Source organism: Bos taurus, chromosome 2 (assembly GCF_002263795.3).
Source record: "Bos taurus isolate L1 Dominette 01449 registration number 42190680 breed Hereford chromosome 2, ARS-UCD2.0, whole genome shotgun sequence".
In the NCBI taxonomy this organism is placed as follows: Eukaryota; Metazoa; Chordata; class Mammalia; order Artiodactyla; family Bovidae; genus Bos; species Bos taurus.
This window is the reverse complement of record NC_037329.1, coordinates 133,748,453-133,761,308: the sequence shown is the minus strand read 5'-3', so window position 1 is coordinate 133,761,308 and position 12,856 is coordinate 133,748,453. Positions and strand designations below refer to the sequence as shown.

The 12,856-nt window shown below is 54.5% G+C and overlaps 2 protein-coding genes across 4 annotated transcripts in view; both read right to left on the bottom strand.

The window, feature by feature from the left end:
* Positions 1–4,383, bottom strand: part of ALDH4A1 (aldehyde dehydrogenase 4 family member A1) — a 33,399-nt gene extending 29,016 nt beyond the window's left edge. The window contains exon 1 of one of the 2 annotated variants that reach the window (XM_024998083.2): positions 4,294–4,383. In XM_024998083.2, coding sequence (XP_024853851.1) covers positions 4,294–4,355 — 62 coding nt within the window. In that variant the 5' untranslated portion in view covers positions 4,356–4,383. 2 annotated transcript variants of the gene reach the window in all.
* A 1,628-nt stretch (positions 4,384–6,011) lies between these two features.
* The window catches only part of IFFO2 (intermediate filament family orphan 2), a 49,589-nt gene continuing 42,744 nt past the window's right edge, over positions 6,012–12,856 (bottom strand). For both annotated transcript variants that reach the window (XM_024983234.2, XM_024983237.2), the window contains 4 exons: positions 12,598–12,718; positions 12,395–12,487; positions 11,442–11,572; positions 6,012–10,152 (listed from right to left, as the gene is read on the bottom strand). In XM_024983234.2, coding sequence (XP_024839002.1) covers positions 10,047–10,152; positions 11,442–11,572; positions 12,395–12,487; positions 12,598–12,718 — 451 coding nt within the window. In that variant the 3' untranslated portion in view covers positions 6,012–10,046. The remainder of the gene's footprint in view (positions 10,153–11,441; positions 11,573–12,394; positions 12,488–12,597; positions 12,719–12,856) is intronic.

Below are 12,856 nucleotides of genomic sequence, written 5' to 3'. Positions count from 1 at the left end.
CCACTGCAGTATTCTTGCCTGGAGCATCCCCACAGGCAGAGGAGCCTGGCGGGCTACAGTCCATGGGGCCACAAAGAGTTGGACAAAAGAGTTGGACACAAGAGTTGGACACGACTGAGTGACAACGCCTAACACCTACATCACAGGTTGCTGAGGAGCTAAATGAAATCATCCGCATAAAAGGTAAATGGTACCCCTGAGTGACCATAGCTGGCCCATCCGTAAAGGCCAGCTGTTCATTGTGATCGTCTCCCAGACTGGTTGTGATAAGTTTCTGTTGACAAGGAAGGAATCACCTGATCATTCTTTCATTCACCAAATGTTTGCTGAGGGCTGACCAGGTGCCAGTCACAGTTCTAGGGCCTGGGGACATATAAGGGAGGCAAGCTACAAAAAAGCATCTGCAGAGGAGCCCATTTTTATGTTGTTTTTCTAAAGCATATGTATTCCTGGGCCACGAAAAGGCTAGTCGTCAAAGTAACAGCGTGGTCGCCTCTGTGTGGCGAGCTGCCAGATTACCTTCATCAGCTTTTCTTGCTTTATCTGTACTTTGTACAGTGGACTCATACTAATTAAATAAAAGAAAACCCACAGTCAAGAGTGTGTTTAGGGACTTCCCTGGTGGTCCAGTGGTTAAGAATCTGCCTTGCAATCTAGGGGTCAAAGGTTCAATGCCTGGTCAGGAAACTAAGACCCCACACGCCACAGAGCAACTACGCCAGCACACGGCACCTAGAGAGTCCGTGAGCTGCGATGAAAGACCCCACGCGACACAACTCAGACCTGACGCAGCCCGATAAATAAATATTGTAAAATAACGAGAATAACTGACCAACACTTCAGAAGTCCCTTGGACAGCAAGGAGATCAAACCAGTCCATCCTAAAGGAAATCAGTCCTGAATATTCATTGGAAGGACTGATGCTGAAGCTCAAGCTCCAGTACTTGGCTGCCTGATGCGAGGAGCTGACACATTGGAAAACACCCTGACACTGGGAAAGACTGAAGGCAGGAGGAGGTGGCAACAGAGGACAAGATGGTTGGATGGCGTCACCGACTCAACGCACGTGAGTCTGATGTCCAGGAGACAGCAAAGGACAGGGAAGCCTGGCATGCTGCAGTCCATGGGGTTGCAAAGAGTCGGACATGACTAGGCGACTGAACAAATCACTTAAAAAAAGAAAAGTATGTTTAACACTTTTGAGATTCCGGGCACTCCAGGCAAAAAGGGAAACACTACAGAACATCACCCACCCCAGGTTCCCAAGAGACGGTTTTTGTCAGCACTAGAATTTCAAGTATAGGACACCGAGAGTTATCACTAAAAACGTTCTAAAACTGCTTCTCCATAAATGCAGACACGGCATGCCACAGGTATACGCTAAGAAAGAAAGAAAGCGAAGTCGCTCAGTCGTGTCCGACTCTGCGACCCCATGGGCTGTAGCCTACCAGGCTCCTCCGTCCATGGGATTTTCCAGGCAACAGTCCTGGAGTGGACTGTCATTTCCTTTCTGTCAAATAATTAAACAAGTGGCCAAACACCAAAACTATTCTAGAACCGTGGTTCTCAACCAGGAGCGACTGTACCCCTCAGGTGACACTTGGCGATGTCTAGAGACTTTTCTTGTTGTCATGACTGGGGGTGCTATAGCATCTAGGGAGTAGATGCCAGGGATTCTGCTAAACATTCTACAACACACAGGCAGCCCGCACAACAAAGGATTATCAGACTCAAACGTTAATACTGCTGAGGTTGGAAACCCTGTCTTGGGGCATCAAGCCAGCTGCTATATCCAAAGAGGTAACCTGAGCCAGCAGATCTGGTTGCAAAATGCTTTTTCTCCACTCAGGAGGCATGAGCCTGGAGTCAGACAGAGGGTAATTTTATTGCTGTTGTTTAGTTGCTAAGTCATGTCCAACTCTTTGCGACCCCATGGACTGTAAGCCCACCAGGCTCTTCCATCCCTGGGATTTCCGGGGCAAGAACACTAGAGTGGGTTGCCATGTCCTCCTCCAGGGGATCTTCCCCACCAAGGGATGGAACCCACACCTCCTGTTTTGGCAGGCAGATTCTTTAACTGCTGAGCCACTAGGGTAGCCCTTAGTCTCAACATTTTTAACAGGCAGATAAGTTTCCCCTCAGTAAAAACGGTAATAATACAGGGCTTATCTGCACAGGGCCAGGCCTATGGTACTCGATTGCTTGATAACTACTGCTGTTATGAGCTTTCCATCCAACCCGCCCACCCCGCCCCAGCCCCCATCTCCCCCAGAATAGAGGTGTTTTTATACCAGACATTAGAGGGCTTTTTAGTTTGTTTTTTTTTTATGTCTAAGGCTTTCTTCCATTAAACTGAAAACTCTTGGGAGGCTCCCATCCTGGGTGCCCCTCCCTACAGCGTTTAGCACACCACAGAGATACTCAGTAAACACGTGGACCTATGTGGCTTCCATCAGCGTCTGAGAGGGGTGGTCTCAGAATGCAGGGAAAGGCCTGCAGATGAGGCCGCGCTGAGGATGCAGCGAGCAGGGCCCCCAACCTCAGTTTGGAAAAAGAGTCCTCGTCCTTGTCCTCTTCCCTATTCCCCCAGCCACCACCACAGAGCACACACAGCTGCACTGAAACGCATCCGCGCCCAGGGCACCCCGTCCCGTTCCTCGGGACACTGATTAACTCGGGACAGGTACAGCTGAGCAGGGGAGACGTAACTGATCGGTCCTAGGGGTTAGGCAAACAAAGCCCAAACTGGGGCCAGAGCTGCCCACTCTGAGAGGGAGGTGGACACATGGGTCCGTAGAAGCACAGCTCACCCAACCGTGAGCCCCTCTGGGGCAAGATCTGTGTCCAGCCCGCCTCCTCCACCAAGCCCAGGGGGTGCAGAAGAGGGCTCTGAGGACAGGTGTCACTGAGAGGGCGAAGGTCCAGGAATCCCACTCCACACTGGAGGGGTCTGCAAATCTGGGTTTGCAGGGCAGCTCCACTCGGACTACTACACCTCAGTTTCTTCGTCTGAATTTCGGAATACCAGCTATCCGCCGGTGAAGTTTAGAACCGGGTGACAGTGACGATCATGATCAACAGCAACAGGCACTGCCTCCATGCCAGGCACGCTCCAAAGCACTTCATGTGTCGTAACTTACAGATCGTCACAATAAGGCACGTAGGCCAAGTGTGCAACTCAGGCTTGGCATGTCACACGTACTCCACAAATATTACTCCACCTATCAGAAGAAAGGAGTCCATTTTTCTGACCAACTGCTGCTGCTGCTGCTAAGTCGCTTCAGTCGTGTCGGACTCTATGCGACCCCATAGCCAGCAGCCCACCAGGCCCCCCCGTCCCTGGGATTCTCCAGGCAAAAATACTGGAGTGGGCTACCATTTCCTTCTCCAATGCATGAAAGTGAAAAGTGAAAGTGAAGTCGCTCAGTCGAGTCGGACTCCTAACGACCCCACGGACTGCAGCCTACAAGGCTCCTCCCTCCACAGGATTTTCCAGGCAAGAGTACCGGAGTGGGTTGCCATTGCCTTCTCCGACCAACACTTGACTTGAAAAAAGGGGAAGGAGAAAAGAGAGAAACAGAAATGCCAGTCCAGAGGAGAGAGGGAACCCCAGGGAGGGTCCTGAATGTGAAACCAAGGGTGGGGAGGAGAGAAACGAAATGCGCTTTTAAAAAAAGAAAAAAAGAGGTGCCCTCAGAGGAGGAGGCTGTACTCTGGCGGCGGGCAAATGTCTTTATCCACCGGAGAAAGACGAGGTGATCAAGTGGCTCCTTTCTCAGCGTGGGGGAGCCAAGAGGGCACCGAACCACCCCACCCCACCCGCCGGTGGGCAGGACCCCTTAGCTATAAAGACCTTTGGGAGATGGACACATCGCAGGAGGTGGGTGTCGGGCGGCATCAGAGGAAGCGACCCCCGGCGGAGAGGAGCCTCTGGGAAACCCGGAGGGGGTCCGGCCCGGAGGGAGCCCGGTTCGGGGACGAGGGTCGAGCCCGGTGCGGGGGCGGGGGTGGAACCCAGTTTGGGGGTCCGGCCCGGAGGGAGCCCGGTTCGGGGGCGGGGGTGGAGCCCGGTTCGGGGGTCCGGCCCGGAGGGAGCCCGGTTCGGGGACGAGGGTCGAGCCCGGTGCGGGGCCGGGGGTGGAGCCCGGTTCGGGGGTCCGGCGCGGAGGGAGCCCGGTTCGGGGTCGGGGGCGGAGCCCGGTTCGGGGTCGGGGGCGGGGACGGGGGGCGCCCAGAGACTCCCGGGGCCCCGGGGCCAGCAGGCGCCTCTTGGCCTGCCCGGCGCTCACTCACCCGGCCGCCCTCCCCCGGCGGGCCAGTAGGGCGCGGCAGAGCGCGGCCGAACGCAGCAGCATCCCGGGATCCCCGCGCGGCCTCTCGCTGGACCGTCCCGGCTTGGAGCCACCAGAGGGCACCGCCTCGCCTGGAGCGCACCATCTCGGCGGGCTGCGGCGGGGGGGGCTGCCGCCTCGGCCGCCCTCCAAGTCGGGTCCGGCCTAAACGCCTCTGTTTGCCTCCTGCTAGTAGAAGAATTCTACCCCGAGGGCCTGACGAAGGACACTATCATGTGACGCAAGGCAAAGCAGCCCAAGAGCGAAGCCCCGAAGCGTACGCGTTTCCCCCTTTCTTCCTGTATGGTATGACCCAGTCGCCCTCCGTCGGGGGCCGGGGGCAGGAGGGCGTGAGCTCCATCCACCAATCACAGTGAGCCATGAGAGCTCCCAGACCAATCAGAGGGGCGGTCAAGTTGCAACCTGCTTAGGCCGGGATTAGAGGGGCAGAAGCAGCCAATGAGAGAGCGGGGATGGGGCACGTGTGAGGCGGGGCGGAAGGACCGGGGTCTACGGGTCAGGTGTCGCTGGAGGCCCTACCCGGAGGCTCTCGCTGCCCTTGGCGGGGGGCTGCCAGACTCTTCCACCTTGCAGAGGGCCTCGTCGTGGCCGGCCCCCTGCCTCACCTCGGGGGCTGCAGCCTGGCTTTAGCCTCCTGGTAGGGACGCAGCCGCCCTCCACTCCCGACCTGGAGCGGAGCCACCCAGCTTCCTAAGGCAGAGCGCTTGGACAAATCGGTCTACTTCCTTGCAGATTACGATCAATGTAAGATAAAACCCGAGCCAGTCTGCGCTCGGACTTCCCTTCAAAAACTCTGGACGCGGAATCCGTTTTATTCCTCTGCTTTAGTTTGGCGCCCCGGACCAAAATTTGAATTTTCTCTCCGGGAAGCTGTTTGCACGAACACATGAACCTTATTAACAACTCAGATTCTGAAGTTCTGAGGATGGAATCTTAGGGGCCCGTTCTATTCCTGAGGTACTGTTAACAACTTTCCCAACGCTCTCTTCTAATGTATCTGTATTTTCTCCAGCGGTGTGTACCGAGAACCTGCTTAGGAGTCAGAGTTCCGATGCTGATCGTGGTTTCTCCCTGTGACGTTGACGAAATATGTAACTTTCCTGGGCCTCAGTTCTGTGTCTGTAAAATGGGGGTAATAATACCCACCTTAGAACTTCCTCATTATTTCATCATTACTCCTCTTTATCTGGGAGGCCACACTCTTTAAGGCATTTTGGAGAATTTAAACAAAAGAGTGGGGAGTGGGAAAGCAAACTTCAGTCCTCCTCTGGTGGGAGATTGGTTCCCAGAGCCCCTGCAGATACCAAAATCCACGGATAATAGTCACTTAAATAAGATGGCACAAGTTAGCTTGCTCCATCGGAGAATGGAAAATTTGCAGATTCAGAGGGCAATATGATTAATAGGCCCTCAGTTCCAAACCAGGCTATGCTAGTTCTCTAGTCTGTGATCTCTCTGGCTCTCTTCCCCTTCTATGGAATCTGTATAATTCCTGCTTTAACTACGTCCAAAGATTTTATTGTGAGATGTGAGGTGATGTAAATTTTCCCTATTTGATCACTAATCAGCCAATGACTTTTAGTGTTTATGTGGCCCGTGTCCTCTTTGCCCCTCCCCCATCACTTTATCCTTAATTAAAAAAAAAAAAAAAGGCATCAATTCTAAGACATTTCACTTTATTTAAAAGAAGCCAATATACAGGATATAAAGGGCATAATATTTACAACAATACAGTAAACAGGTTGGTTTCCGGTAGGGTCAGTAGTCTTTCAGTGAGTATAAACCCCCCCTTCCCCTTGACGCTAAACCCAGCTGGCAGACAAAGAGCAGCAGTGGGGTGGGATGGGACTTCAGGACAGAAAGTCTGCCCGGATGGGGCTAAAAATAATGTAGATGTGAAAATGTCCACGAAGGAGTCTATGGGCGGAGGGTGCCTTTTCCTCGTTGCTTTGATGGCTTGGCAGGAGGAATGGTGAGGGGTTTGCCCGAGACTAATACACAGCCCACCCTGAGCCTGGAAGTCTTCCACTCATTTCTCAGCTCTCTCCCAAATACAGCTGACTTGGCAATGGATCTTGGCAGACCAGAGTCGGAGCAGCTAATCAGAGCCCACCCTCTGAAGCAGACCTTGTCCCCCACCCAGCACCCCCTTTCCCTCCCACCACCCTACTCCGTTCTGAATTCCCCACTGCCCACCCACTACCACAAATGCCCATCCCCTGGCCTTCCAATGACCAAGGAGCTGGGGGATCAAGGGACAGAGAAATGGGGTGAGGGGTGACCTTTGCGCTGCTGAAGCCACCCATGGGTATGGATGAGCAGGTGGTGAGGATGAGGAGAAAAGGTGAGGGGTACTGATTATATTAAATCCAGCAGCAACATGCATCTCGTCCACAGAAAAATGCTGGGCTACCATAACTGCCTACCCTAGATTTTAAAAAAACCTTTCCTTTCATAAAAATAGATGAGAGTCTCTTGCTTTATAAATAGATTACATTTAGCTTAAGTTATACCTTATATGACCCCCTGCCCCACACCCTCTCCCCCATCCCAAGCCAAAGTGGTTTGATTCGCCAGGTCATCTGAGCTCCATCCATGGAGCTAAGTCCATGATGGACAGGCCAGTCAGAGACCTCTAGACATATTGCCACAAGAAAACAAAATGTGTTGACTTGTCAATCATTTTTTTCCCTGTTCAGAAGCTCAGAAATGTGTGTGTATGTGTGTGTGTGTGTTCCACAATCAGGGAGCCCAAAGGAAGCTACTCTCCCTGCCCCTCCCCAATCCTCTCTTTTTATAAAACCCCCCAAAATAGGAGAGCAAAAGAGGGCAGCACAGGAGAACCCATCTGAGAACAATTCTGAAATACCAATGTCAATATGACACTGGGCTAAGACATAGAAAACCAAAATAAAGTATTTACATCTTTACAAAGGACGGGCCAGTTGGTCCCAACTGGACCTGGTGCTGCCCCAGCGAGCGTTGGGGTCTTTCTTGGCAAGCTGTGAGCCCATGGCAAAGGGGGCAAGCGGGGCCCACTGGCAACGAACTCAAAAAAGAACTTGGTGGGGAGGGAGGCAGCCAGGCCAAAGCCCAGGACCACACCCGCGAGGCAGGTCACTAACACTCTTGCTGTCCCGCCATCCACCAGCCCCAAATCCTTGCTCCCCAGGGAGAGCAGCGATTGAAAACCAGCAGGACGGATCTTTCTGGCCAGCATCTGACCCTGGCTCCTGCCACTTCCATACTTCCTAGATAAATTCAGAGTACCCTAGTCCCCAAAGACAAATATCCTATGTATACAAGGGGGGAAGAAAAAATAACACCACTGGACAGCGATCACCACAGTAACCTTAGTTACCCCTAAATACTTCTATTGTTGCCTTACTGTCGTAACTCTAACCGTCACCCTCCCACCACCCCGAGGCAGGCTTCCATTCTGCCCACCTGCCCACAGCACTCCTCAATGCCTCCCTCACCCTGGGCAGAGGAGGCCCGGGGGCGGGGGGCCGGTTTCCCACCCTCCCAGAAACGGAAAATCTTTTCAGCAGCTGAGGTCCAAGCCCACCTGGGTCTGATAACCTTTGGTTAAAATAAAAATAAAACAACAATAACAATAACGACAATAATAATCTGTTTGAACCCTGTAACCTTTAGAACAAGGGTCAGTGAGAAGGAGAGGAAGTGGGTGATCTCTCCTCCGAAACCTCGTCCCTTCACGTACCTAACGAGGGACTATCTGGCTGAGAGATGCTGGGAATGGAAGACGTTCAGCCAGACTTTTACAGGGAACCAGCAGGGGGTTCCCCCACGAAAACAAAACAAAGCAAAAAAAAAAGAGAAAAAACTCACAATAAAGGCCACCAAGTTCTCATAAATAAAAAGTACACACCATCACTAACACTCTCCTCTCTCTCCATATATATATATATTTATTTATATAATATGAATATTATATACAATGGTTTTAAGACTGCAAAACAGGTGGGGAAACGGAAGAGAGAGGAGGCCCTTACAGGTCACTGGTCCTCTGGGGAGGAAAGACGGGAGTCCTTATCTCAGAGCCCCTCCTCTGCCTGCAGACACAGGCCGTGGGGTAGTAAGGAGCTCTGGTCCTTGGGCACATTTTGCTCCTCTGACCTCCAGGGGGAGCTCCTGAGCCAACAAAACCAAAAATCCCCAATCATACAAGGGGATTGGTAGTAGTGAGTAGCGGGTCCAAAAAGATACTTAAAAAAAAAAAAAAAGCCTGCTCTGCGGGCTCCCAGCTGAGATTTGAGGGTGGCCTCCACACAATGCCCTCTGACTCAGGTCCACTCAAGTCTGGAGAGATACTGGCTCAGATTAACTCTCCAACGGATCAATCAAGCAGTGAGTTACGGTAGAGGTGAGCGTGTGTCCATGAGCGTGGCTCTCAGGTGAGCTCCCGCTCCGGCCACCTCCTCTCTGCCAGCAGTCCCTGCTGCCTCCCTCCGCTTCCCTTTCCAGTGCCCGCCGGTGGCCAAACAGTGGGCAGCTGGGGCACAGTGGAGAACCAAGATGCTGGCAGGCAGTACTGACCCAGCTCCCTGGAGGAGGCGGTGGCTACCAGGCCTGGCCCCCTCCAGACTTTCTCACAGAGAAATTTCAGATCTATAACCCCTTATTGTTGGCTGGGGGAAAAAAAAAAAAACATCAGGGCAATAAAAGACATTCCCCACCCCCACCCCCGGCCTATCTCCCCAACCCACAGAAGTCCCAAGAAAGCAAGCAGTCAGGTGGCTGAGGTCCTCGGGACCCCCACCTCGCTATCAACCTTGACCAAACCCCCTCCCAAGTCAGTGCTCACCCGCAGAGGCTGCGAGAGAGAGAGATCACCCTAGCTTCCGCCTCCTTCCCAGCTCCAGGGGAAAACCAAGGAGCTAGTTGGGAGAGGGCCCGCCTCCCACAATGGTATAAGGCAAGCTGCTTTTTTTTGTTTTTTTGTTTTTTTTTGCATAGTAGTTTAAACACAGTGAGGCTCCACCTTCCCCCACAGTGCCTTCTCCCTCTGCTTTGCCACTCGATCCAAAACGAAAAGAAAAATTTGTCCTTCCCTCCCTCCTTCTAGCCTTCTCCCCACTTCAGTAAATGACGTGCCCTCGGGAAGTCCCCACCCAGGCCTGGAAAGGTGAAGGTAGACAGCGCCTTCCTGGGGGGCAGGTGGACCATCCCAAGTTCAACTCCAGCAGGGGCGGGAAGGCAGAGCTCATGGCCAATCAGAGGAGCAGGTGGGAGGGTAGAAAAAGGCATTGACCACACCCGGGGAGGCCCCCGGCCCTCACCTTAGAGTTTTGTATAAAAACACCTGCTAGGAATAATTCTTTGGAGCTCAAAGTGGCTCAGCTGAAGGGAAAAGGCACAGTTAGCGCTGCATCGTCGGACAGAAGTCGCACTTGTAACGTGGAGAACGATAGAAATCGACAGCACCATTCCTCGGGTGGGTGGGCGGAGGGGGTACTGGGTGGGTGGGGGGGCACTGGGTGGTGGTGGGCCGAGAAAGGAAGGAAGGAAGCAGCGGTCCCTGGGGGCCTCCAGAGAAGGGAGGGCGCAGGAAGTCTGCGTGGTCAGGGCTGGGAGCCCCACTTCCTGGCCCCGTGGGGAGAGGCGTGCAGAGGCCCCATTGCCAAGACCACCAGGCACGGGCTGGGGGGGTGGGGGGGCGTGCCTCAGTCATCAGCTGACCATGGGCTCCACGTCTGCCTCCCGCTCAAAGTCGTCCTGGATCTCGTCTGTACTTCCTGAGTCGCTGCTGGCCACGGAGCTTGGGGATGGTGAATTCCTGGAAGGGCACAACAGAACAGGCGACCTCAGAGGGCAGCCTGGGGCAGACAGCAGGAAGCATGGAGCAGCCCCTCCTGGGAAACCTAGCCTCCACGGGGGATCCTTGCCGAGACCCGCCCTCTCTGCTTCCCTTAGAATCTTCGAAGTTCAGGGCTTAAACAAGGCTCTTGAGACCTCGTGCGATGCCCCGGTGCTGAGCACTCCACGGGAGCAGGAACCATGGGTCCAGTTCAACTTCTACATTCCCATCATCTGGGCAATGAACTCAGAGCCCAAAGGGAGGCCACAGAGAAGAGCGGTTAACAGCGCTGGGTTCGGATTCTCAGCTTATCACTGCTGAGCTGGGGGACCTAGTGCAAGCTCTTTACCCTGCCTACACGCACACTCCTCGATCCAAACAACGGAAACACCAGAAGTGGGCTCTTGGAATCAGTGAGCTGAAGGTAACATGCGAAGCCCCTCACACACACACACAAAGCTTCCCCCCGGTTCTCCATCTCTTACGGCCCAAACAGTGCAAGAACACAGTCACAATGAGAGAAACAATTATAATTAACATATTTGTGCTTCAGGCCAAGCACTGTATTTGTCATTTTATCACTAACATGTCTGTCTCCCCTGAAAAGGGGCTCCCCAGGTGGTTCCGTGGTAAAGAACCCACCTGCCAATGCCAGAGATGCGGGTTTGATCCCTGGGTCAGGCAGACCCCTAGAGAAGGAAATGGCAACCCACTCCAGGATTCTTGCTGGGAAAATTCCAGGGACAGGGGAGCCTGGTGGGCTACAGTCCGTGGAGTCACAAAGAGTCGGACACAACAGCAACTGCACACACGCACACACACTCCCCCGAAAAGCTGCGTGTTCCCTAAGGGCAGGAGCTGTCCTGTGCTGGCAAGGAAAGAGGCCTGATGCGTGCTGGTCTCCTGGGGACAGACTCATGTGCCAGTGGGTTAGAAGATGGGAGAGGAAGGAAAATTGCTTCCTCGGGACCCTGTAAGCCCCGCCCACCTCCCCCACCCACCAGCTCAGCAGGAAGTGGGCCTTGCACAGAGCAAGCCTTCTCAAAGTAGCCTTCCACAGTCCCACAACAATGGGAACAGGGTGGTTGTGCGAGTCACGTGAGAGTAGATGTGTAAGGCACACAGTAGGTGGCTAACGGTCATTGGACGCACAGACAGATGGGCTGGCAGATGGAATCTCCAGGCTGCAAGCTGCAGCCCAACACCCCCCCCACCCACGCCAGGACACCAGCCCTGCGTCAGCAGGGAAGACGAGCACGGGGCGGCACCTGTCCGCGGAGCCTTTGATGAGCCGGCGGCAGGTCTCCATCTGCACGTCCAGGCCCCGCTTCATGCTGCACATCTCCATGTACTCGTGCAGGTGGCGGTTCATGTCGCTCTTGGCCGTGGCCAGCTCCAGCTGAGAAGAGCCAACAGGGGAGAGAGGGCAGGCCCCATCACCCTCACAGCAAGCCTCGCGGCGACCTCACACCCTCGGCACCGGTGGCACTGGGGCCATCGCAGGGCACCACACCCTCCGCTGGGGTAGCCCTAGCAACTCTGGCCTTGGCACTCCTTCATGCGGACTGCGTTAGAAAAGGGTGCTCACGTTTCTGACCCTTCTCCTCAACCGAGGGCTCCATCCCTTGGGGAGGAGCCGGACTTCCCTTTCTCCCGCCTGACAATGACTGACTCTCACAGACAGGTGTGCCAGGCACACACACATAGGCTCTGGAGCAGGGAGAACCGGGCTTGCAGGCCACTTCCTGGCTGGGGGTCTCAGGCAAGTCACTTGGTCTCTTTGACCTCATCCCCTCCTCTGTAAAATGGGCACACAGTGCCCACTGCACAGGGTGGAGGCACCCAGGCCCCCTCGGGTACACACACAGGGTATGAGAATGCCGACGGAGGCGTATTTTTAAAGGGCTCGGGGCCCAGTGTCACTTGATATCATTCAAATGTCAGTTCCCATTATTTTGAGATCACCATGTCAGTCAAATAACTTAAGAAAAAACCTCTCTGGGGCAGACAGGTATCACCACCCTCATTTTACAGATTAGGAAACTGAGGCCCTACCCAAGAGAGGGGTGACCTGCCCAGCACCAGGCCAGGAAAATCAGTGGGTGTCCTGACTCCCAATCCTGGTGCCTGCGTTGCTATCCCAGCCCCTGTTCACACGGGCACTTGATCACTGGGGGCCTTGGGCTTACGACTGGGGGACATGAGCGAGTGGGCGCCTCACCTCAATCTGGCCGATCGTCTCCTGGTACTCCTTGTCCCTCGTCTTGAAGAAGGACTCGGTCTCGTGGATCAGATTGCCCAGGTTTTCCTCTTGCTGGGGAAACGGAACAGAGCGGACAGCTTAACCGGGTGGTGGGGGCTGCCGGGAAAGAGCGAGGGACGGGGGAGCAGGGAGCGAGGCGCCCGGGCCGCCTGCCGGCTCACCTCGCCCTGTAGGTCGAGGCTCGGGTTGCAGTTGGTGAAGTCCTCCCAGAGCAGCAGCGTGTCTTCGTTCTCTTCCCACGTCAGGCTGTCACAGTCATCGTCGAAGTCAAAGGTCTCCCGCCTGTGGGGGGCACGGGTGGGCATGAGTGAACAGGCAGGCTCCAGGGGCCCAGGCGGCGGGGAGCACGGGGCATGGGGAGGGGCCTGCCAGGTGGCTGTCCAAAAACATGACAGCAGTAGCCAGAGGGGACGCGCGCCT